A 25,456-nucleotide genomic window follows, 5' to 3' on the forward strand; every position below is an offset into this window, starting at 1 on the left:
CCGGCGTTCAGCCCCTCCCCTCACGCACGCCGGGCTCATACCCGGATTCCGCTACACTTTTGTACCTTTACGCTCGCTCGATCCCGAACTTGCGGACATGGCGAACCAGGTATGGAGGCGCGCGGTGGGCCGGAGCAGAGGCGGGGAGCGCCCGGGTGGCCCGCCGTTGCCCGCCGGGGAAGGCGAGCGCAGCCGCTGCGAGGGCAAGAAGGCTTTGTTTCAACCCCACGACTTGGGGAGCAGCTTTGCTTTCTGCTCTGCTCCGCGGGAGCTGGGTGGGAACAGGCCCGCGCGGGTCCCACGGAATGGAGTAACTTGCTGGGATCGCGCTTGCAGGATCAGATCTGGAGCGCAGGCGGTGCTCAAATCTACCAAGCAAAGTTAGGCTCTCCCTTCGGCCTTCGCTTTCTATGTGCAGCACCGTGTACCTGTTTTCTTCAAATCACGTTATTGACTTTCAAGTCCATCTCCAGTAAACCCATTGAGTGACTTGCAACCTTTAGCCTGTCAACACATTTCCTAAGCATCAAGTGAACTGATCAAAACCCAGCATTTCTCATTAGGTTTGGTTCCGTGGTTAGCAGTGTAAGCGCTGTGGCAGCTCCTTGCTTTAGTTGCACGATATAAAATTGCATATGGAATTGTAAACTTTCCAGGAACCACATAAAATTAATTCTAGTGGTATGTTTACCCAACCTAACACTCAGAATATTATTTCCACGATATCGGTATTTTTAAATTGAGATTTCTTCCACCCTTCGAAGCTTTCAAATTTTTACATTATACCCGACTTCAGCTCACACTTACCTCTTTCTAGTGTTCTTTCTACTCGTGGCAAATAGTTAATGCACTAATTAGCACAGTTATAAAAGATGGTTCTGGTATTTTTACACATCCTCCATTTGGATATTTCTTCGGATCCTTCCCACTGCGAAGTGTTGCACTAAAGTGATGATGTATAAGCTATCCCAAGGAAAAGATTATTAGGACGCATAATAGTAAACTTGTGATTCCTTGAATTACTCTCCAACCTAGTGACAGAACCCAGGTGGGATTTTGCTGCTCTTTGCTTGGCTTCCCCTTTGTTGTGCTGGGAATCGAATCCAGGGCCTTGTGCATTCAAGGCATGTGCTCTACCATTGAGCTACACCCCATCTTTCTTTTCTTTCTTTCCTCCTCTTCCTCTTCCTCCTCTTCTTCCTCCTCCTCTTCTTCCTCCTCTTTCTCCTCCTCCTCTTCTTCCTCCTCTTTCTCCTCCTCTTCCCCACCTGCCATCCTCCACATGCTTTAAAATATGTATGTGTGTGTGTGCCTGTGTGTGTTTATGTGCACCACATGCATGCAGGAACTTGTGGAAGCCAGAAGGCGGCACAGGCCCTCTGGAACTAGAATTACAAGTTGTGAGAGTAGGGACGCATAGGACTGAACCTGGGGTTCTCTGTAAGAGCAGTAGTTGCCCATAACCACTAAACCATCTCTTCAGCCCTTCAATTATATATATTGAATATAATATATATGTGTGTGTACATATACATACATATATATATATATATATATATATATTTTTTTTTTTTGTGGTTGATGGTATTTGGGGGTGGACGGTTTGAGATAGGATCTCTCCATGAGGGCTTATCTGTCCTGGAACTTTGAATGTAGATCTAGCCCTCCTGGAGCTCACAGAGATCCACTTGCCTATGCCCAAGTGCTAGGACTAAAAGTTCACCTCACTATATCTGGCCCTTTAACTATACATTGTTCACTATATTATTTATATGAAAGCCTAAAAACAGAGTGTGTTCTTGCATGTTCTCAAGCGGGCAGGTAGAGATCTGAGGCTGACATCAGAAGTCCTCTTCAATTGCTCCACCATGTATCGAGTCAGGGTCTTTCCCTTGAACTCAGAGCTCTACCATCTGGCTGCTGAAATTACAGGCAGGCCCCTCCCTCCAGGTGTTGTGCTGGGGAGCTGAACTCTGGGCCTCGTGCTTGCAGCAAGCAGGAGCTTATGCACGGAACCATCTCCACAGCCTGGTGCACTAGCATTAGCGTTCATCATATCTGAGTTGCCCATGAAGTAATTACTAATTTGGGAGAATAAACTTTACTCTGTTTTCCCCCACTTCAGGTGATCAGGTGTAAGGCTGCAGTCGCCTGGGAGGCCGGAAAGCCTCTCTCCATAGAGGAGATAGAGGTGGCCCCTCCACAGGCTCATGAAGTTCGAATTAAGGTAATGTCCAGCTAAGCATTGTGGGAGAAGGCTTAGTTGGGTGTCTGGATAGATGAGTAGACCTGAGGGCCGCAGAGGAGAAACCCCAAAGGGCGGTGTCAGGGAGGAGGTACAGCCGCAGAATCAGTCTTCCCCCTTGCCCTCCCTCAAAGCAGTCCTCTCTGTCCTTTTGTATTTGCTCTCGGGAGGGCTAAGAAGCCAAGCCTGTGGATTAGTAGATTGCCACAATAGAACTTTCATAGTTTGGGTTTAGGGTGGCTCTATATGACCCTCCCCTTTCTGCTAATCCCGTAACACACAAGAGCGTTGGCGTTGTATTAGAATCAAAGAATAGGCACGGTCCTCAGTGTTGCTTCGGAAAGTGGAAAGAGGTTCTTGATTGATGAGAGCAGTAAACAAATGAAGTCCCCTCGCCTATGGAGCTTTAAAGTGCCCTGCCCGTGGTGGACAAGGCCAGGGTTCTGTTGATCCATTTGCCCGCGCCCCCCCCTCCCCCGCTCCTCACCCTCCACTTTGGTTAAGAAGTTATAGAGAGAGGAAGAAGGCAGTATTCTGGAGAGACCTTTGATGCCTTGACGTCTGTAAAACTTTGGTTTTATTCTCTGCTCTCTGCTTGTTTATGACACCGAGTTAATGCTTTAAAGTCATAACCAGTGCATGTGTTTGTTCCTTAACATTCCGGGGAAATGTCTCCTGGAAGGTAAAGAGTCTCTTACTTCAGCGCGACACCAGACACACAGTGCACACTAGCCTGTGTCCCATCGAGAAGCACAGAGCCTAGTGCTTTTCAAGAAAAAGAGCTAAGAATCTGAAACCTTACAATACTTTATGTGTTTATGTTCATGTTCGGAAGACAGTTCGTCCTAGATTAGGAGCTAAGATGAGTGGTGTGGGTACAATGACAGCTTTCATCCCTGGGAAACTGCTGGCTTACAGCAAGAATGGATACGTAGAGCAGAAGCAGAAAAGCAGAGACACGAACAAGGTTTTGCCTTTAATTGCTTTTCTCTCTAATGCATATGTTTAAGTGCCTGATTGAGATTATATACGCTGCGTGCATGCAAGAGCCCATGGTGAGCAGAGGGCACTGGGGGCCAGAGGAGTTGCAGGGAGTTGTGATCTGCCTGATGTGGGTGCTGAGATCCAAACACTGGATCACCTGCCAGAGCCGTAGCACTCTCAGTCACTGAGCCAGCTTTCTAGCCCCAAGACATGATTTTTAGAAGCCCGAGAGTGCAATGAAAGGCTTATGTGAGTAGAAGTTATGTAGGTCAGCAAAAGGACTACTAAAGGTCCACTGAAATCTCTGAGTCTTGGCAGAGGCCATACAGACAGGCATCTCTCAGAAACGATGTCTCTGTAGCCATCACATTCCCTGAGTTAGGAAGCCAGCAGTGAGGTGGCCCCAGCTGTTCCGATCCTCTTTACAACTGAAGGCACAGTGCTCGGGAAGCCACCCGGCTCTACTGCTACTCACTCACACACACCGAAAAGGAAAAGGGTCTGTGCCACCCCCTTGTGTATCAGTGCACCGCTGTCCTCGTCACTACCAGGAAGCCCACCAGGTCTGAAGGTGCTGTGGGTTGTAAACATGCTAGTTATGGAGAAGTGAATCTATAAAAGGAAGATCTGCAGTACAGTAGGAAGCAGGGCCTTGTACCCGACTTGTCTCTCTAGCCGCGTGTGCACACTTAGATGCCTCTTCTCTGACCATCCTGGTAGATCATTGCCACTGCTGTTTGCCACACCGATGCCTATACCCTGAGTGGAGCTGATCCTGAGGGGTGTTTCCCCGTGATCTTAGGACATGAAGGCGCTGGCATTGTGGAGAGTGTTGGCGAAGGGGTTACTAAGCTGAAGGCAGGTAAGGAAGGCATGTAAACCACCCTGTGATGGTTTTGGCTTGTTTCTGTAAGGGACAAGAACAAGTATTTGGATTGGTTTTAACTCTGATTTTCCAGGCTGCTTTTCATTTGAAACAGTTTTACATACATTACCAAAACCAATTTGGGCAAGTTAGGGAGCCTTTCAGAGATGCAACAATGAGTTGTTGGTTTTGAAATACCCCATCATTCTCTATTACTTCAAGTTTTGTTTAGATCAAAAACTTTGAAACTACCTTTTTGTGCGTGGCTGGTCAGTGTCTGAACCATGCTCTGTAGATAATGTTTCTAAGCCTTGAGGTTGCTGCTTTCCAGAGTTGTATCAGCTGACAAGAGTAAGAGTTCTGCTGTGTTCACTTAGAGCAGCGGTTCTCAACCTTCCTAATGCCGTGACCCTTTAACACAGTTCTGATGCTGTCGTTACCCCAGCCAGAAAATTATTTCACTGCTACTTCGTAACTAATTTTTCCACCGTTATGACTTGTAGTGTAAATAATTGCTGTGCAACCCCTGTAAAAGACCCAAGGGCTCACGACCCCCAGGTTGAGAACTACTGACTTAAACCTAGCTGCTCTATTCAGGATAATAATAACTTCACGTTTGATTGATTCTTAGGTGATACCGTCATCCCGCTGTACATCCCACAGTGTGGAGAATGCAAGTTCTGTCTGAATCCTAAAACAAACCTTTGCCAGAAAATAAGGTCAGTATCTTCTTATATTTTTTAATATATTATAGCTTTTAAAAAAAAAAAATCTAATCCACCCATGTCTGTGATACACGCAGAGGCCACAGCAGTTCATCAGTGAGGCTTATCTCCTCCCTGCTCCCCGAGTTATGTGACAAAACTTTTCCTGGGGAGACTCAGCTCATGTCTATTCATCCCAGATAGAAGCCCACAACAGACTGAAGTACAGATACCACCAAAGTCCAACATGGTGAAATGGTGGAGTTTTATTGGGGTTGTTTACAGGAGTCTGGGTGAGGGTTACTTAGAGGAACGGAACTACTCAAAGACAGCCGCACCAGCATGCACTTACTTACCGGGCTTAGGTCACCTGGTACAGCTTTGAGAAACTAAGTCACGCCAGTTGGAGGGTCCACAACACAACGGAAGCTGTGGCAGTTTTATTGAAAGCAATCAGGCTTTTTATGCCTTCATCAGAAACAATATAATGGCAATTGCGAGGATCAATACAGTTGTAGTTGCCAGGAGACAATGAAGTTTGCAGGCTACACAGGGTACACAGGGTTAATGGCTACAGTCAATTGTCCCGTCATGCTTCCGTGCTTTATTGACTACTAAGGAAGTGTACAGAGAAACAGAAAGCGGCCTGGATACCTCACTGCCTGAGGGAATACATAGGACTCTGGGGAACTGGAAGGCACATTGTGCCTCAGGAGCCATGGACTGTAACTAACAAGTAAGTTAGTGTCCTTTCCAAGTAACGCTAATCTAAGCCTCCTAAGCCTCCTCCAGGCAGCTCAGCTGACTCCTGCTGCTTCTAGGCAGCTGCTCTGATCTGAGAGTCTTTTTTTTTTTTTTTTTTTTTTTTGGTTCTTTTTTTCGGAGCTGGGGACCGAACCCAGGGCCTTGCGCTTCCTAGGTAAGCAAGCGCTCTACCACTGAACTAAATCCCCAGCCCCGATCTGAGAGTCTTATTTGCAGCTTGGCTCTCTTGTCTGCAGGGGACTCTCAACTTCTGTTGCTTACTCTGGCAGGGAGGAGCCTAATGAATCTGGCCAGTTTCAGGGATTTCCTGTGCTTTTTGAATTGTGTACCTTCCTGCAGAATGAAATGTTTGAATCTCAGAGGAAACAGTTACACTTCAGCAACCCATACCTTTGAGACTGAATCTCTTAAACCGAAGCTCTCCATTTCATCTCTGCTGGCCAGTAAGCCCCTGGGTCAGCCTGGCTCCATTCCTCCTTCCCTTTGGTGCTATGGTTACAAGCTTATAGAGTCGTGCCAGGTGTGTTACGTGACTTCTGGGCCTTGAACTCAGGTCTTCATGCTTGCACAGTAAGTGCTTTTAACTGCTGAGCCATATTCTGTCCTTCTTTCTTCTTAGATCTCATGGTGCTAGAGAAATGACTCAGCAGGTAAAAGCACTCAAGCAAGCTGCTCTTCCATAGAACTCAGGTTTGATTCCTAACACCTACATGGTAACTCTCAACTTTCTATAACTCCAGCTCCAGGGGAACTGACACCATCTTTCAGAACACCAGGCACATACATGGTGTACATACATAACATACATACATACATACACATACATACATACATTAATACATACATGCAAAACACCCATATACATACAAAAATAAGACCATAGCAAGTAACTAGTGATTTATACAGCCCATTTTCCAGGAGTTTCTTAAATCTGTCTTTAAAGAGGCTTTGCTGTTAGTGCTACCAAGCTCTGCTTTTTCAGGGATGAGAAAACCAAGCCCCGGAAATCTCACAGCATGCCTAGTATCAGCAGCCATCAAGATATAAAACAAAGCTTGTTACCAGGCATGGTGCCCGTTCCTGTAATCTCCACGCTCAGGAAAAGAACCCAGATTTGCAGCCAGCCCAGACTGTGTGATCTTGTTCAAAGAGTCAAAGAAGAGTGGGCAGAAGAGGGAATCAGATTTTTCTGAATACATTCTCTTTCTGTAACAGTCAGCTAAATTTGCAAGAAAAGACATATTTTTTAAAAGTGAAATGAAGTCCTTTTATGAGCTATTTTATTGCCCATTATATCAGAGTGATAAAAGTTACCACATAAGATTAGTGTGATGCCTTTGGGAGATAACAAACACCCTGACACAGAAAGGGTGGTTGTTGTAAGGTGTGGAGAGCCACTTGAAGACCCTTTGAGGCCGTGTAGATCTTGTCACCTTTTTTTATTGCAGTAGAACATACATGCCTACAGCATCCATGGTCCACAGATTGTAAATGTGCAGCTCAGTGAATGTATACATGTGTACATACCTGCTGGATAGATCCTTCTCCCAGAAATTGTTAGAGGTCCCTAACAGTGCCCCCGTGCCCCTCACGTTTCTTCCAAGTCAATACCTGACTCCTGCAGCGGTCACCATTGTCCAGGTAGCGTCCCTGTAGAACTGTGTCGTTGGATCAGGAGGCTTGAGCTGTGAGCTGGTGAGCAGTATCTGAGTGCCTGAGTGCAAGTCTACTCTGCCTAGCTCTGTCCTGTCCCACGCTAAATCCCCATGTTTATTCACTCGCCTATCGGTGGGTGCTAGGTCACACCAAGATGCGGCTGTTAAAATGAGTGCTGCATTCTTAGGTGAGTGTGTTAGGTGTGCATGCTACTTTCTCTTTGTGGTTTCCTGTGATTTGATTGGCTGGTAAGGTGTGAGATGTACACACACAGCTCTCCACTGTGGACAGATGACTTTGTACTACTACAGCAGCGTACGGAAGAACTGTCTCCTCACTCGTACATTTACTCATGTGTGTATTTTAGATTACTCCTCTGAGCGTAAGCTTGGGTATTGTGTTTAGGGAGGATGGACGTTGTGACTGAGAAGATGAGGAACGTTCAGATTCCCCAGAAAGCACATCAGCCCGCAGCAGAGGCACAAGTGTGATCCCAGTGTGCCCCTAGGGAAATGGGAAGAGGAGACCCAGCAGTCTGGCTGCTCCCCCAGCCTGACTAACACAGTAGTAAAGACGCCCTGTCGCAAACAGGGCGGAAAGGCAATGAAAACAGTGTTATGGTTGGTGTCACCACGGCATGAGGAAGTGTTAGGACGGTTGAGAACCGCTGCTTTGAAGTCCTCTGTCTTAGAATACTTCTCTGAGTATTTGCTGGTCATTCTTAAAACTATTTTTTTTTTCTACAGTGTTAAGAAAATGAGTTTACCCTTCCATTTTCCCTCTTCTTTAGAGTCACTCAGGGGAAAGGGTTGATGCCCGATGGGACCAGCAGGTTTACCTGCAAAGGGAAGCCTATTCTTCACTTCATGGGAACCAGCACGTTTTCCGAGTACACAGTGGTGGCAGACATCTCTGTTGCTAAAATTGACCCTTCCGCCCCTTTGGATAAAGTCTGCCTTCTCGGTTGTGGCATTTCAACTGGCTACGGGGCCGCTGTGAACACTGCCAAGGTGAGAGACTGGCCCTGGCTCAGACTTCATTCAGACACTGCTGGCACACCAGGGCCGGCCTGTGAGGCTGTGACTGTAGCAGGCGGCTGACAGACTGTCTTTGGTCGTAGGTGGAGCCTGGTTCTACCTGTGCCGTCTTTGGCCTGGGAGGAGTTGGATTGGCGGTGATCATGGGCTGTAAAGTGGCTGGTGCGTCCCGGATCATTGGTATTGACATCAATAAAGATAAATTCGCGAAGGCCAAAGAATTTGGAGCCACTGAATGTATTAACCCCCAAGATTTCAGTAAATCCATCCAGGAAGTCCTCATCGAGATGACAGATGGCGGAGTGGACTTCTCCTTTGAGTGTATCGGTAACGTGAAGGTCATGGTGAGTGTGTGCATGGGCTGAGGTGTCCTTGCGATTAAAGGTTTTGTTGTGGGAGGAACACTTTGATAGGGATTGCTTCTGAGGAAAGCAGGGGTTGGAAATAGCTACTTGAACTACTTGGAACTATTTGAGTGGGAAGTGACAGAAGAGGGGTTCTGGGAAAGATGGATTTCAAACATGTTTGTCTTTGAGTGCATGCTTACTGAAAGGCAAAGTTTCATGTGGAGAGCATGAGCCTTGGAACTGGATGTGCACACACATCCTGATGCGGTCTTTGAGCAGAGGAAGCAGGTCTAATAGCAGGTTGCCAACATTAGTGAGTGTCCTACAGTTACTTCTGACAGCTTCTTGCACTGAAGTCTTTTAAAAAACTTCTGGATGTATTTATGTGTATGAATGCTGTGCCTTCCTGACCTTTCATCGCTCCCTTCTCAGGGAGGAGTCTGTCAGGCAAGGAGAGTTTATGGGAAGAGAAGTTATCCTTAGGAAGTTTAGCTTCAACTTGATGTGGAAACACGTGGTCTCTGTCACGTGTTTCGTGGTGTATCGGCATGTCTTTGTGTTGTTCACTTCTGCCCGTTTCAGGCAGCCTGACAGCGTGGCTGGGGTGTTAGGTGATGAGTGTGACTTGCTTGTGAAGAGCGGGTGTTCACTTTTGGAAGCTGTGCATTGTGCCCATAAATAAAGATCTTCTCATCGAGTGAAAAATAGAAACAGCCCAGCTCTTCTGACCCAACAGCATCCCCTGGCTCCAGTCCTGGTGCTTGGTCTCCTTCAGCAAACAGTGTTACCTTCCAGCCATATCTCATTGTCACCATGGACTTGGAGAATCTCCTCCTGAACCATCTCTCTTCCATTGCAGTTCAGTCTGTCTGAGGCTGCTCTGTTCGCCATGACCCTAGCACCCATGCGCACAGCCTGAATGCCCATCCTATCTGATGAGGATACCTTGGCATCCCAGAGCCAACACTCTCACCAGCTCCTTTCTTACCTGTGGCCTTCACATTGTCCAACTCTTGCAGAGCTGTTTTCTTTTGGACCTTCTCCAGGGTGACAGAGCTGGTGTACACTCGATCTCTCCTTTCTCTGTCTTTCCTCCTCTTCCAGAAGCCATTGTCCATGCCATGGCCTGAATCCCAGGTGCGCCATCCTTACTTGCCTGTTCCCTCCCTTGTCATAGATTGCCTTCTGTTGGGATCAGAATCTCAGACGCTTGAGAAGTCTGTTCGAACTTTCTCCCTCATTTAGATTCTCTATTGACCTTCCTAGATGGCATTGTGTTTGAGCCTCCTCCCTCCCCCCAAAAAATCAGTCAATGGTTTTCATTTCCTGTAGCCAATGAGCATGCTGAGGACAGAGGGGTGGACAGCTCAGACAGCTCCTGCTACGTCTTCTTTCAGGGAGAGTTCTAGAAAGTTCCTTTGCAACCTGACAGCCGTCATTCATACTGGAACGAGTTGATGTGTTGTGGTTTGGATTGGTGATGTTGAACGGTTTTTCGTGTATTCATTTGCTGTCTGTGTGTTTTTGAGAAATGTGTTTTTCTATCCCTTGCTCAGGGTGCTTGGCCTTGTGTTGTTAAGGTTTTAGGAGTTTCTTGTAAAGTCTGGGTATCAGCCCATCGTCAGATGCTGTGCTCTGCCCCTGCACTGTTTCCCTCTGCTGTGCCCCCATCTGTTTATTTCTTCTTTTGCTTCCTATGTTGTTTAAGATCTTACCCCAAGGGGTTGGGGATTTAGCTCAGTGGTAGAGCGCTTGCTTAGCAAGCGCAAGGCCCTGGGTTCGGTCCCCAGCTCCGAAAAAAAGAAAAAAAAAAAGATCTTACCCCAAAAATGTCTCCCCATCCAATGTCTATATTTTCCTTATATTTTCTTCTAGTCTCAGGGCTGACATTTGAGTCTATGTGTAGCTGATTTCTATAACTCACAAAAGAGAAGTAGTCTAGAGTCATTCATTTATATGTGCATATATGATGTAAATTAAAATAGAAAGCAAATAAAAGCTTTAGATTTGCTCAATTTCTGTTAATAGGTTAGTTTTTAAAGATGCTTGATAAATATAAATATTTTAACTCAATAAACTTAAAATTATTAAACATTAAGTTTGGGTTTCTGTTACCGTTTCTTTGAAAGGCTGCGTGTGTGTCACTCCTCCTCTGCTAGGGTTTCTGGAGATGAGGGATGCTCAGGGCAGGTTGTGAGCTCCTGTGATTGCCTCTTATCTCTATGCCTGCAGAGATCAGCCCTCGAGGCAGCCCACAAAGGCTGGGGTGTCAGTGTGGTGGTTGGTGTGGCCGCTTCAGGTGAAGAAATCTCCACTCGTCCGTTCCAACTGGTGACAGGACGCACGTGGAAAGGCACTGCCTTTGGAGGTAACTCAGTGGATGCATAGACTTCTCTCTACCCTGTTTCCATTGGTGTAATTTAAAATCCAGTCTCACATTGTTGTATTAACACAAACCATGGCATGTGTTGTTATGATCTCATGAATTACTGTTCCATGGGAGATTTGAAGAGGCTTTCAGAATCAGCCAGTTACACACTCACAAGTGCTGTCTACAGAGTACTGCAATTTATTTGGGTTTTTTTGTTGTTGAGACAACCCTTTCTGCCTCGGCCTCCAGTGTAGCTGCCACTTCAGGCCTAAGCCATCGGGCAAGCATTAAGTAACCGTAATTTAGGAAAAGAACAGTCACTCTAAACTGTTTACTCTTTCCCAACTAAGGATGTCTGGCTCCCCTTCACGTCGCACCAGTGTTAGAATGTCTCCATAATCCCTAACTGCCTCCATGCCACCAGGAAGAGGACATAGCTAGGCATAGTTAGAAACTGTCGTATGTAAGTTTAAAAGGACGTGCTTTCTTCTAGGCTGGAAGAGTGTGGAGAGTGTCCCGAAGCTGGTGTCTGAATATATGTCCAAAAAGATAAAAGTTGACGAATTTGTGACTGGCAATCTGTCCTTCGACCAGATTAACAAAGCCTTTGATCTGATGCACTCGGGAAACAGGTGAGGTTTCAATTTACCTGTGTGTTCCAGAATCACTATTTGATCACCGTGAGGTGGATCAGAAGGAGGTGCCTGGTGCCAAGCCTGATGACCCGAGTTTGATCCCTAGGTCCACATGGCAGAAGAGGCCTGACCTCCACAGGCATGCCAGGGTGCACACACATACATGCTCACTCACATTGAGGCGCGCTCGCGCGCACGCGCGCGCGCGCACACACACACACACACACGCTCATTCACATTCATACACACACACACTCACGCTCACTCACATTCATACACACACATACATACATACATGCTCACTCACATTCATACACACACACATGCTCACTCACATTCACACACACACACACATACATGCTCACTCACATTCATACACACAGACATACATGCTCACTCACATTCATACACACACACATGCTCACTCACATTCACACACACACACACATGCTCACTCACATTCATACACACACACACACACATACATGCTCACTCACATTCATACACACACACATGCTCACTCACATTCATACACACACACACAACACAGAGAATAAATGTAACTTCTTTGTAGTTCGTCTTTCACATTTTAATTCTTATCGCTTCTGTCTCACAGCATTCGAACTGTTCTAAAGATGTAAATTCTGAAGAGAGTACTGCCCATCCTGCACTCTTTCCTGTGATTGAATAGAAACAGACAGGATTTACAAGCTTAACTGCCACTTAGACTTCAGGACCCACTAGAAGGAAGGTGCAAAATCGTGGCTGCAATCATGAATGAGGCAACTGGTCGCCGTGCCTTTCTGAGCTCTCCACACAAATAATTGTTGCTCACCAATGCAACGTTTTACGTAATAAAAATACACTCTGTGTTTGTGTGAAAGCCGAGCATCTCGTCATCTTAGAGGCTGCCCAGTACAGAGATGATTAGCCGGGTCTAGAAAAGGTGCTAACCCAAAATGAAGACTGACTTTGAATTGATCCACATGGGTTAACAAGCCAAAATCAGAATATTCTTTCTCAGCAAATACCTTTTAGAAATGTATACTACCAAGTATTCAGGAAACGTCTGTTAAGTTTATTTGGAGTTACTTTGACAGTAAACATGCAGTAGCATCTTGACGACAGCCCAGTGGCCAGTGGGGCAGCCGTGCCTGCTCCACTGGGCTTCTTTCAGTACAATTTTGAGAACAAAACAGTGCAGTGGGCTCCCAGTCAACTGAACACTGACAGTTCCACATGAGTGAGGTAAACATGCACATGCATTAGAAACACACACGCTCAAGTGAGGGGCACACAGTCTGCAGCACCGGATTACCCCCCCACTTAAATCTATTCAACTACTCAACAGCCCAAGGTAGGAGGCCGTGCTGTGATCACAAAGAGTGCTCGGATGCATGGCCTGTCCTTTCTTTCCTTGGCTCTCGGATACACTGATTTAAGTTTAAACAGTGAGGGCCTGAATTCACTGCTGGTGACCTACCTGGCTCTTCATAATGCAAATTGGCTTCAGAGTCATATTGTCATATAAACTGTTGCTAAGCTGTGACATCAGTGCACAAAGTCTAATTTGTCCCCTTGGTTCTAACCAGGATCCCTGGTGTCTGGTCATGTGTGTCTCTCAAATCATCATAGTGCTAATGTACTCACACGTTCTTGAAAACAGCATCCTGGGCTCATTACTAGGAGTCAGGTGGAGAAGGGAAGAATAGCTAACAGCTAAGAACCTCATTACTCAAGAAAAGAGTTCCCAAGGTTTTAAAAAGCTGGACACAGGGATGCCTTTCGACCCTCTTCACACCCTCGAGTGGTCATCCTAAATGAGATGCTCGTATCACACCTCTCCAAGGCTCAGACTTTTGTGGAGGATGGAATTAAGACTTAAGAGCCAAGGGTGATGACGCAAGGAAACTTTCCCAGACAAAACCTAGAATCTGGGGGCTGGGGATTTAGCTCAGTGGTAGAGCACTTACCTAGGAAGCGCAAGGCCCTGGGTTCGGTCCCCAGCTCCAAAAAAAAAAAAAAAACCTAGAATCTGCACATAGAGACCCAAAGCAGTTTGTGACAACTCACCTAAGACCTCCACAAGCTCAGGCTGGACAAAGACAGCATGAGGACAGGAATGTGAGGACAGGAAGCTGCCTTTGGGAGTGGCTAACAGATGAAGTCATTTAATGGCATGGCAGCTGGGTCATACCCCAGGGCAGGCCTCCACTGAGTGGTTGGGCAACATAAATTGGACTCAGTGGGTTTAAAAGCAAAGTCGAATGGGTAGGGAGTTGTGGGTGGTTAATCCCAGCATTTCGGAGGCAGAGACCAGTGTATGTCTGAGACTCTGAGCCTGTCCTATAGAGCGAGTTCCAGGGCAGCCAGGCTACACAGTGAAACCCTGTCTCTAAAACCAAAACAACAAAAATGTATGAGCTAGTGATAGTTGGGGTTGAGAGGATTGCTAAGGGTGGAGCAGTGGACTGTCCGATAATGAAAATAAAGGGATAATATACGTTAGTGCTTCTTCGTAAAATGTTAATAAATGGAAATAGAATGCTAGAGTTGGGAAAACCATCTTGTCGGGCAAACGCAGACAAGGACATCAATGAATTCTGAAGTCATTGCATAAACGTGATATCTGTATTATCTCCAGGTAGCTCCTCTCAGTCTACTGTCTAAAGAAAAGTAGGGAGGGGTAGACACCAAGTGATCAACAGCTCACGTGGGACATAATGAATGCAGCATGCCATCTGTGAAGTCTTCCGTCCAGATTTCTCCGAGTAGCCTCATGAGAATTAAGACTTTTATATGCTACTGACACAATTTTTCAAGTGTTAATTTCCTAAAACGCTAAGGACAGGGGAGTTATTCTAGAACAAGGACAACTACTGCTACATGACAAACAGGGAGGGATACTTAGAGGAAACTAAGTCTGTATAACTGAGTTACAGGGGTAATTACTGAGATTTAAATCACAAAGCTTCATGTGCTAGTCAGGCACTCTATCAACTACTTATACCCCTGGCACAAATATCCTTAAAGAAATGCAGGTTGGGGGTTGGGGATTTAGCTCAGTGGTAGAGCGCTTGCCTAGGAAGCACAAGGCCCTGGGTTCGATCCCCAGCTCCGGAAAAAAAGAACCAAAAAAAAAAAAAGAAATGCAGGTTGAAGTAGCAACAGGTAAAGTACAATGCCCTTTTAAAGACCGGGTCCTAACCCCAAGGCCAAGTCAGGGAAAAGTATGCACATAGACTCGGGAATCAAAGGTGGTAAAATCCACCAAGAATAACATTTTATTCTAAGTTTTTATTCTAACATTTTCTGCCTACGCTGGCCCCAGCAACCTCCCTTGCTGCTGGGATTACAGGCTTGTGTGGGACGTGTGGCTTTTACATGGATGCTAGGATCACAACACTGGTGCTCATGATTGTGCATCAAGCAAGCAACGGAGCTGCTAAGCTCTCTGTAGCCTCATTTACAGAGGATTCTGTCCATTTTAACAAAACCAGAAGTGAGTTAGAAAACACTAGTTGGCAATAGGAAATCCCTAGCCTTCTTGTCTATAATTTAAAACATGTGGGAGATGAGTATTATACATGTTGGTGTAAGGGTTCTAAACTACTTAACAGCAAAAAATATATATAAAATGAAGGAATGTGATGGATTTGGAGTCACCTAAGAGACACACTTATGGGAGTCTTCGGAGTGTTTGCAGAGTTCTGAGGTGAAGAAAGAAATTTGTGCTGAATGTAGATGGCACCATCCTATGAACTAAGGTCCTGGACTGAATATAAAGAAGAAAAGGAAGAAGCCAGCCAAGCACCAGCATCACCTGCCTACTTCCTGGGGACACAAGGTGACCAGTGAGCAGGTGGATGCTCTGCCACCGGGGCCAGTAGACTCACCGTAAGCCCACTGCACAACTCCCCTTAGGCTGCTTTGGTTGAGTGTTGTCATAGCAACAAGAAAAGCACTAACACAAAGGGCAGAGATGTTTTTTGTCTTTCAAATTATAACTGCAGGAGTGCAAGGACTGGAGGGAAAAGGAAGATGAGCTTAACCTGGCTGTGTCGCTACAGAGTATTAGGCCACCAGTTCAATCCCAGCCCTGACAAAAAAAAGTTAATTAAGAGTAAGTTAATACATTAACTGTGGTTGTACAAGAATGAACGTAGATGTTTTGTAAACTAAATCTAATACTTTTAATCCAGTATTAATTCAAGATTAGACTTGAGCCCAGTTTAAAAATCAAGGAAAGCATTCCCGCGTGCATGTCTAACCATCTTTTCACGAAACTACATCAAGATTTTGTTCCTGGAGCTTTAGTTTCTAATGGTACTGAACCCACCCCCGTTACAATTCTGTCAAAATATAAAATGTTCCCCTAAACACTCTTGGTCTTAAAAGCTCCCCTGTCACAGCTACATCTCCAGTGGTGCTGGCACTTTGCTAGACTGAAGGACATGCAGTTATGGTACAGCAATATACCTGAAAAGGTGCTCCAATGGCAATGAGGTGAGATTACAGAATTAGCCTCATTCCCATCGATTCCCTCTGAAATCCCAACAAAAGCAACTAGAGGAGGTGGGATAATCATTCAAACGTTTAATCTCCCTTTACATATTATATTAACATTCATATTACAAGGCATTCCATTCACAAATATTACAGTTTGATAAAAACTTTAAACACACACACACCCAGAAGTCCACACCAGATTCAATCACTTTACTAAATCATTTAAAATAAAGTCATGAAAACATTATCATCATTCTCTTAAAGCAATAAGGTCTGAGGCACTCTGGGAAAGATGTCTTGAAGTATGTGTCAGCGGTATCAAAGTATACTGGAATAAAGTCATGAGACAACCAGAAATCAAGGATACTCTCATGACAACTTTATCATCTGGTGTGTCTCCACTTGTATTTGAACAACCACTGAGGAGCCCAGATTCCAGGCACCACGGTCATTTCTGACGAGACTCTCAACTACAGAGGTGAGTGCATTTGCATACAGGGTAGCAGCATGCATACTGAGTGCTTACAGCACTGCAACTCGTTCCTTTCTCACTGCTGTCATTTACAAAATGGTAGCTCGCAGCCACCCACAACTGTGCTCCCACTGGGGACATTTGGAATTCTCCCCTTCACCTGCCACAGGACAGCCCATTCTTCTCTGAGTACTCCAGAGGGGTGCCCTTACAACCCAAGTTTCTGAAGAAAGGGGGCTTCTTCCCTCACATCTCTGACCAAACAGAGGTCTGAAGCAGCAGTGCGTTGTAAAACTCCCCACAGCTGCTGCCACACACCAGACCTTACAAGTCTGATAACCTCCCAAGTGAGTCTAACTACTCCCTCACTGACACCATCCACACTGCAGGCTTCCCTATAGACAGACAAGATAAATAATCAGCATGGTGAGGGGAGCAGACCAGGTCCTGACTAGGAATTACTCACTAGCGAGTTATGGATCCATTTATGAGAACAGATATCCTGTCAAAGCAGAATCAACCCAGACCGACAGTCATCTAGTGTTCAGTAATCACGTGTATGGAATTTAAAATGTATGCATATATATTTCCATATATATCAATATATAATAAAAATCTGGAGCAACATGTTGCTAAAGTTTCAAGACTTCTCATCTTCCACCTTCTCCTGGACAGCAGCTGGCCCTTGGCGGCTGGTCTGTGGCAGTGACAACGCAATGACGGGCAGATTTAGGTCAAGTGCGCAAGGGGCAAAGAAGAAAACACAGTACAGAAAACTGAGGGGGTGAGGCCAGGCACGGGAGGCAGTAAGCAATGTTTCCTTTATTCTTCTCTGCCCCTGAGGACACACACCCAGTGCTGGAGTCCACTCTCCTCCACACTCAAAACAAAACGGGCGACTTAAAAAAAAAAAACAACAACACTTCATTTCTGTACTTTCAATAAAATGCACAGTACGAGATGGTGTTCGGATGTTATGCATCTTGAGAGAAATTAAAACTGGGACATGAAATGAGGCCGAGCACTATCGAGTCTCCGGGTGAGAATCTCACAGCCAGTGTCCGTGACCAGCAGAGTGTGCTCAAACTGAGCGGATCTTTTCCCGTCCCTCGTCACTGCAGTCCAGCCATCTGGCCAGGTCTCATCCTGCCATCCACCTGAACAAGTGAAAACAGTTGCTTAGTTCTGCACTCACATTCCTGAACAGACAGTGAGTGCTAGGTAAGTACACATCCAGAGGAAATGAGAGTCAAACACACCATCCAGATCCCTCTTGACGCCTCGTTTTGGCCAAAGCCTTTCCAACTTCATTCCATCTGTAGCACTAATGAAGTAACAATGTCTGAATTTCCTCATGTGTATCAATCTGACAATTTTTTTATTTCTCAATATCAAGTCAAGATGGCATTTCCAAAATAAAGGTATGAGAATTCCTTTCAGCAAACATATAACAACTCTTCCCACAAAACTGATCGGAAACTCAGACCTGGCAACTCTCCAGAATAATGGGCTGAAGTATCCAGGGTACAACGTGAACGCAAGTCACGCCTGGGTTGTAAATAACTGACCGGCACACAATTAGAGGCTGACAACAGACTGTTCTATAAAACCCTGAGAACCAGAGAAACAGTGGCAAAGAAAAACAGGGTTCTGAGGGCTAAACATGAGGAGAGGATGGCTGAGTTGGCAAAGCCCTGTCCTTAAAAGCATGAGGCTCTGAGGTTCATACCCAGCCTCATGTAAAAAGCTAGCAGGCTCTGGGTGTTAGACAGATCTCTCCCGGGGCTTGTTGGCAGCCAGCCTAGCCTAATTGGCAAATCGCATGTCCTAATGAGAGGCGAATTTCAAAAACAAAGTGGAGGGCTCCTGAAAAACAGAAAGTGAGGCTGACATCTGGGTCTGGTCACTAAGTACTCACACCTGGAGGGTGTGCTTCCACAGAGGGCTCGCTGCCAGCAGCACCAACATGCTGCCCTGCCAAACCCACTGAAGAACTGGCCCAACTATTTCCCAGTTGTAATCTGATAAATGCCCCCACCATTACAGCCTGTGCCATCACAGAGGATCTAAGAGACTGGCTACCAGAGACTGTGTCTGTGATGTGCTTCCTTGTGATGCAGCATGAAACTACACGACTTGAGTGTTGACTGTGATGGCTCACCAGTCTGGCAAATTTTGCCACATGATCCACTGTGTGACCTAGGCAAGTACATTCTTCAAGGATGTTTCCTCTTCTAACGCCTTCTCCAAAAATGAAATTAACTTCTATGACTGTGTCTCCTCTTCACCCTCCTACATCAAGCAAGAACTTCTACAGAGGCTTGATGTAGGATCTTGTTACTATAAATCATCGTTTGGTAAGACCATATACAAACTATCATCTCACTAGAAACGCTTAGGATGTTCAATTCTCTACACATCATCAATTGTGTGCCAATAGGAAGAATGAAGCCTTTTGAAGAAAACTGAACCAGTTATTGATCTGATGAGTAAGCAGAAATACATTAAAATTCAACACGTTACAAGGTTTGGTGAGTCAGCAGATAAGGGTGCTTGACCCCAGGCCTAACAACCTAAAGTAGACTGTTGGGCCACACGTGGATGAGAACCGACCTCCACACCTCCACATCCAACATGGGCACTTGCAGAAACTGGATACATAAACATTTAAAGGGGAAAAGAAATGTTATAAAGTGCTGGGGTTTGAATATGAATGGCCCCTAGAGACTCATGTGTTTGAGTGACTGGTGCCAGGGAATGGCACTACCAGGAGGTGTGAAGTAGGTGTGGCCTTGTTGGATGAAGAGTGTCACTAGGGGTGGGCTTTGGGGTTTCAAACGCTCAAGCCAAGCCCAGTGTCTCTCTCCTGCTGCCTGCCAGTATGGATGTAGAAGTCTCAGCTCCTTCTCCAGCCCCATGTCTGCCATGTTCCCCACCATGACAATTATGGACTAAACCTCTGAACTGTAAGCCAACCCTAATTAAATGTTTTCCTTTGTAAGAGTGGTCATGAGGTCTCTTCAGAGCAATAAAACCCTAAGTCACAGAGCATTAGAAACACATACACCTACCTTCACAAATCATTGGCTCGATTGTAAACACATGGCCCGACTTCATCACACCAACCGCTTTATTTTCTGAAATTAAAAGAAAATGTCTCAAATGACAGCAAACCCAGCAGGCACTCAATCAACATAGGGCTGACGTGTCCACTAATTCCCTCCAATACTCTATCAATGCCTCAGTCTCATTCAGCAAAAAGGCCACCACCAACAGCCACCATCTGCAGTCAGTTTACTCTAAGCCTGCCTATGCTTTCTCCAGTAAAATACAGGGATGGCCACAGGCCTCAGCAACAATAACATCACTAATTAACATACATGACCCTATTCTGTGCTAATACAGATTAGAGAAGGCCCCAGTGCTGGATGTGGGAGTGCACCTTAATTCCCAGCACCGGGGTGGGCGTGTTGGAGGTGCTATCGGCTGTCAAACAGAAGCCCACAACCCATCACCCACCCGTCCACTTATGGACGGAAGGATGAGTGCTTTGTATCATACACTGGACACCTGTCACCTCTTCGGAAGGGAGTGTGTTTGTGTAATGGAGCATGGATTATAGAAACAAAGGTTTGTAAGCAATCTCTTATCAAAATGGAAGTAAAACTGTGCATAGCAGGCAATTTGTTTAAATAATGAGGAGACATTTGTTTCTATCTGAAAACAAACTGAATTTACTTTGGCCTTTGTCCAAGTTCACAAGCTGTATTCCAAAGTCAGAATGTAAAACTAGAAACAGTCTTTTTGGAAGACCCTGACAAATATGGACCACTGGCTTAAATTTAAATTTTTAAAGTATGAAAAAATGCTGACGTTACCAGCTACATACACACTTGCCCGGCTGGCAACCAGAGGGCAAGCACAGGACTCTCCCCACGGGAGGTTTCCCAGCAGCAGGAACACACGGTACAAACATAACCTGTACTTGCTCCAGCTCAGGGGCAAAGGCTACTGTCTCGGTGTGAGGGAAGCTCACCCACACGCCCCCATTCTAGCCCTTCCTAGGGGACAGGAGCCTTGCTGCTCCATTGCCTTGCGCTTGCAAAAGTACACTCACTGAGAACTCTAAATCTTGTTTTTAAACTCATGTCAAGCCCTGGAAGCGTAAATCAATTAAGAACTATAAAAATTGGTGTTTTATAATTAATTTTATAATTTATATTATATTTTATAACTTATAAAAATTAGATTTTATAATAATATGAACTTTCTCTCAAAATGGCCTACGACTTCTGATTTACAAGGAGTTGGTTGGTTTATCAAAGCAAAATGTTAAGAACTCCTGTGTGGGGCTGGAGAGATGGCTCAGCGGTTAGGAGCACCTGACTGCTCTTTCAGAGGTCATGAGTTCAATTCCCAACAACCACATGGTAGCTCACAACCATCTGTAAAGAGATCCGATGCCCTCTTCTGGTGTATCTGAAGACAGCTACAGTGTACTTATATATAATAAATAAATAAATCTTTAAAAAAAAAAAAGAACTCCTGTGTGGTGGTCACAGAAAAGGGACCTACGTGAAGGGACCTGCAGCTGTGCTGTCTACACCAGCAGAGCTGGACTTTCGATGTAAAGAACACTGCAAAACTCAAAACTAAGACAGTGGGTACTGTGGATCTCAGTAACTTACATAACTTTAAGTATTAGGATATATGAAGTAGAATGGGTTCCAAAGGATACCGGGTTAAACCCCACTGAGTGCGTTTAACACAGCTACTACAGGGTGACAGTACTCTGTACCTCAGACTGCTGCTACAGACATAGCTAAGGTAGAAACTCCACTCCGGTCCCGCTGTTTCACTATTCATGTCAAAGAATGTTGAATCAAAGTTCCAGTTTTGATAACAACTCACTCGACAAACACAGGTTACCTGAGGGTGAGCCGAGAATAGCGGCAAGCATCTATAACCCCAGACCTGGGAGGCAAAGGCAGGAGGAGCTCTGCGAGTTGAAGGCCAGCCTGGTCTAGTGAGTTCCAGACAGTCAGGGCTACACAGAAAGACCCTGTCTTTAAAAAACGAAAAATCAAAAGCTCGTGTCTTCTACCTCTCTACAGCAGCTTCAGTGCACATGCAAATGCAGGGCGCTGTCACCCCAATTTCTACCACGGTGATTTGGAATCACACCTGGAGCTTCACACAGTAATGACTACTATGTGGGCGCTGGGAGACAAGCTGGGTTCTCTGGAGGAGCAGCCAGTGCTCTCAGCCAGGAAGCCATTCTCCAGGCCTCCTTCCTTGTGTATAGCTATGTAAACGTGTTAACATCCAAGGTGTCTCAGCTGCATCACCACTATGGACCCCCACTCCCACAAACGTCACTGTCTTCAGCCTCACTAATCCAGACTTAAAACAGGTTGTTGCCCCTGTACTGGGAAAGACAATTTCATTCCCTCTCTGTAGTCTCCGCACTTCAGTGTTGAGAACAGAATGGGCACTCAGGTTACTTCAGCATTTAACATGCACAGTTGCTAGTTATTTCCAATGCTCATGCAATGACGTGGCCAACAAGTGAGCGCCGACTGGATACCCTGCCTGCTGCACCACAGCAACACTCTAGCTTCGGCCAGGGGTCTCCTCTCATTCTCCGTCCTCATGCACCTAGGACACAGCTGGTCACAGTGTCACTGCCCACGAGACCAGCTATATGGAATGGTTTCCACTCTAAGACAACCCAGACCCCTTTGCCAATTCAGTCTTCCCAAACTACAGCTGCGTGCATTCATATTTGCATGTGTGTCTATGAACATTTTCCTATCTCACTTCATGACAGTACCACATCTCTACAGGATGCACTCTGATTATACTCAGCCCTCTAGACTCTCTCTGCCCCCTCCGTGCCAGTCCTCTTCTGCTTCCCAACTGGGCCATCCTTTCCACCTCTCGCTGTCTTCCCTAGCTTCCTCGGACCCATGTGAACAGTCACATCTGCTGTGTGTTCCAAGTTTCGACTGTGGTGTCACGGGTAGGAGAGCATCTCCCAAAGCAGCTCTAAAGCATCCTCCCTGCCCACCTTTTCTTTCTCACACTGCCTGTTCCTAGTCCTCAAGCAACCTGCAGCCAAGTCTGGCTTGGGTCCCAACTCGGAGTCTACAGTGCCCCTCCGCTGCACTGCTCTCTCATTCCTGCAGCCACATGCTTCAGTTAATGCCCAGGACTCAGGCCTCACTGTGGGAAGCATTAAACTCAGGAGAAAAAACTGGTCCCAAAGGTCAGCCCTGGCATTTGTTCCTTAGACTGCCTAATTCTGAGCAATGGCTCAGTGTCTACATGAGCCTGTCATATGTTTTGACAAGGCGCTGAAAGACACTGGAGATGCAGCTCAGAGGTGCTGCCTGACCAGCAGGCACAGTCCTCGCTCAACTCGACACTGGGATAACAGGCAACGCTGAGAGTGATGGTTTAGAAATGTGAGGACCAGGCTGGAGAGATGGCTCAGTGGTTAAGAGCACCAACTGCTCTTTCAGAGGTCATGAGTTCAAATCCCAGCAACCACATGGTGGCTCACAACCATCTGTGATGATATCTGATGCCCTCTTCTGGTGTGTCTGAAGGCAGCTACAGTGTACTCATATATAATAAATAAATAAAATATTGAAATGTAAATAAAAAATATGCAATAGAAATGTAAGGACCAAACATGTATCACCGTCACTGTCATTCCACACCCAGGTCACAAATGTCAGGCCGAATTCTAAGTGCTCCCAGGTATCAATTCAATCGCTAACAATCCCTGGATGTCATCATACCCTACTACTGCAGGATGAGAAACTCAACACAAAGACATTACTGAGTGTTCTCACAGAAGTTCTGAGACACAGGAATTATGTGTGTAACTGCATACACTCCTGTAACACTGAGAACAGACACACGCCTGCAAATGGCTGGAACGCAATGTCTTAGACTTCCTGTGATTTTCTTCTACACCACTCTCAACAGGAAATAAATACCTTATTCTCCTTTATTAAACCAGTAAGTAATATACAAACAGCTCCCAGCAAACCAAGTAAGATCAACTGATTTCACCTCAGAAATAGGACACTCACAGGACAACTACACTGACTGCCAAAATCCATTTACATTTCTCAAGGTGTACTTAACTGGAGTGCACCTCCTGTTTACATCCCCCGCAGCCCGACACAACTAACACTGAAGTTCTCCAAGTAGAAACAAATACAGGTGATTTATGCCAACCCCAAGATGGCGGACTACAAGTCTAAGCACTCCTCTCCTGACATACTTACTCTCCCTCTACTAGGAGATAATCCCAGGGTGACCTGAGGAGATGAGGTGAAGACCACCCACTTTAGACTGTCATGCGAGACAGACTCAGCTTGTGTTTGAACAGGTAACATCGGGAGGAAAAGGGTATACTCACAGCTTACACATTACTTCAGTGAATACCAAGTAAAAGACCCTGACTCATACTTGAGTATTTGTTCATAAATAGAAATAACCAGCATTAGGACAGCACTCACTGGCATAGTGTGGTACGTTGGGGGCTGTATGGAAAAGTTTGTGGATCCCATGTCCACAATAGCTTCGAACAACTGAGAATCCATTTGCCTGGGCATGTTTCTGAATGATGTTTCCCAGTTCTCTGTATCGGACGCCAGGCTTCACTGGAAGGAAAAGGAAAGAGCTGTGAGGAAGGGCAGAGCGGTTGGTTTCCTTGTGGCGAGGATCTTGGTTAACACTATTCCTTCATGCCTCAATCTACGATGAAGGCCCAGGGAAGTCCAGATGGCCAGTAAATGACAAGGCTGACTCAAAATCAGGAAAACATTCTTTAACGCAAAAAAAAAGAGAACACCAGAGGGCCAAGGCAAGCACCCTTTGTTTTCTCTAAGAACAAACACTAACAGCTGTCGCTCAGCTAGTCCAATTATGACCGTCTACCAACGAGAGGTCCAAGAACAACTGGTTTTCAATGTATGCTGGAATCCCACAGGCGGGCTCTAAGGCCAGCGAAGGAACGGCTCACCAGCAGATGAGGACAGGAAGGCAGAGAGAGGACTCCCTTCCTCCACACCCTCCTCTCTTCCTCAGCTTACTAAGCTACTTCATCCAGAGGGTTCAGTAAAACTTCCCCTACAGGATACAAATCCTCCCCATGTAATTAGTAATATAATTAAATGTCTGAGGAACCAGCCACAGGGATAGTCAACATTGCTGAACAAATTATTTAGTTAAAAACCTAAAAAATAGTGGAAAATGAATAAATAAAATCAATAATAACATTAAAGTTCTTATAATATCACCTAAATTCTAAAGTTTCTAAGTAATCAAGAGTGACTAGACTTGGGGGAAGGTAACTTCCCCACACAAGTACTTATCATCTTTACTTGAACCCATGTAGCCTTTAAAGACTCAGTAAAAGCTTCATCATTTCTTATTATCTCAAGCAGTACACTGAAACCAATCGAAAGGACCAATGTTATTAGACTTAGCCATGCCTTGGTCAAAGAACCCCACTCTATTCAATACTCTGCTGATGACAGGCCAGAGTTTTAGTGTGTGGTGAGGATAACACAACAAACATAAAATTTCAAAGGCCGTGGAACTTTCTGGAAAATTACTCCCAACTATCCTTTTAACAGTAGCCTCACCATGAGCCCTGTTCTGCCATCCCCAAAACAAAAAAAGGCCAAGACAAGTCATACGGACTAAGCCTGAGAAACGCACTTATGTGCAATAGCAGGAAACCACCAATGTCCAAAATAACGTTAAACGGTCCTGATGCCTATGAACCAAGGGAACTCGGTAAGAAAAGGGCAGCGATGAGGAGCCGAGGCGAGCACAAGGCCCT

The 25,456-nt window shown here is 45.6% G+C and overlaps 2 protein-coding genes across 2 annotated transcripts in view; one reads left to right on the top strand and one right to left on the bottom strand.

Moving 5' to 3' along the window:
- Positions 1-82: 82 nt before the first annotated feature.
- Positions 83-12,497, top strand: Adh5 (alcohol dehydrogenase 5 (class III), chi polypeptide). Its single transcript, NM_001126120.1, has 9 exons — positions 83-109; positions 2,126-2,227; positions 3,950-4,091; positions 4,726-4,813; positions 8,010-8,229; positions 8,340-8,600; positions 10,836-10,971; positions 11,468-11,606; positions 12,226-12,497. Exons 1-9 carry the CDS (start codon positions 98-100, stop codon positions 12,248-12,250), a joined length of 1,125 nt encoding a protein of 374 aa, NP_001119592.1. The 5' UTR covers positions 83-97; the 3' UTR covers positions 12,251-12,497.
- Positions 12,498-16,194: 3,697 nt separating this feature from the next.
- The window catches only part of Metap1 (methionyl aminopeptidase 1), a 33,090-nt gene continuing 23,828 nt past the window's right edge, over positions 16,195-25,456 (bottom strand). The window contains 3 exon segments of the mRNA NM_001106476.1: positions 16,195-17,747; positions 19,662-19,727; positions 24,126-24,269. Coding sequence (NP_001099946.1) covers positions 17,584-17,747; positions 19,662-19,727; positions 24,126-24,269 — 374 coding nt within the window. The 3' untranslated portion in view covers positions 16,195-17,583.

Source organism: Rattus norvegicus, chromosome 2, assembly GCF_021556685.1.
Source record: "Rattus norvegicus strain SHRSP/BbbUtx chromosome 2, alternate assembly SHRSP_T2T, whole genome shotgun sequence".
Lineage (NCBI taxonomy): Eukaryota > Metazoa > Chordata > Mammalia > Rodentia > Muridae > Rattus > Rattus norvegicus.

Excerpts from the sequence above, each read along its gene's own strand:
- Adh5 (NM_001126120.1), top strand. Across the intron at positions 2,228-3,949 it reads CTCATGAAGTTCGAATTAAG|ATCATTGCCACTGCTGTTTG; the intron begins GTAATGTCCAGC and ends CCATCCTGGTAG. Across the intron at positions 8,601-10,835 it reads TCGGTAACGTGAAGGTCATG|AGATCAGCCCTCGAGGCAGC; the intron begins GTGAGTGTGTGC and ends CTATGCCTGCAG.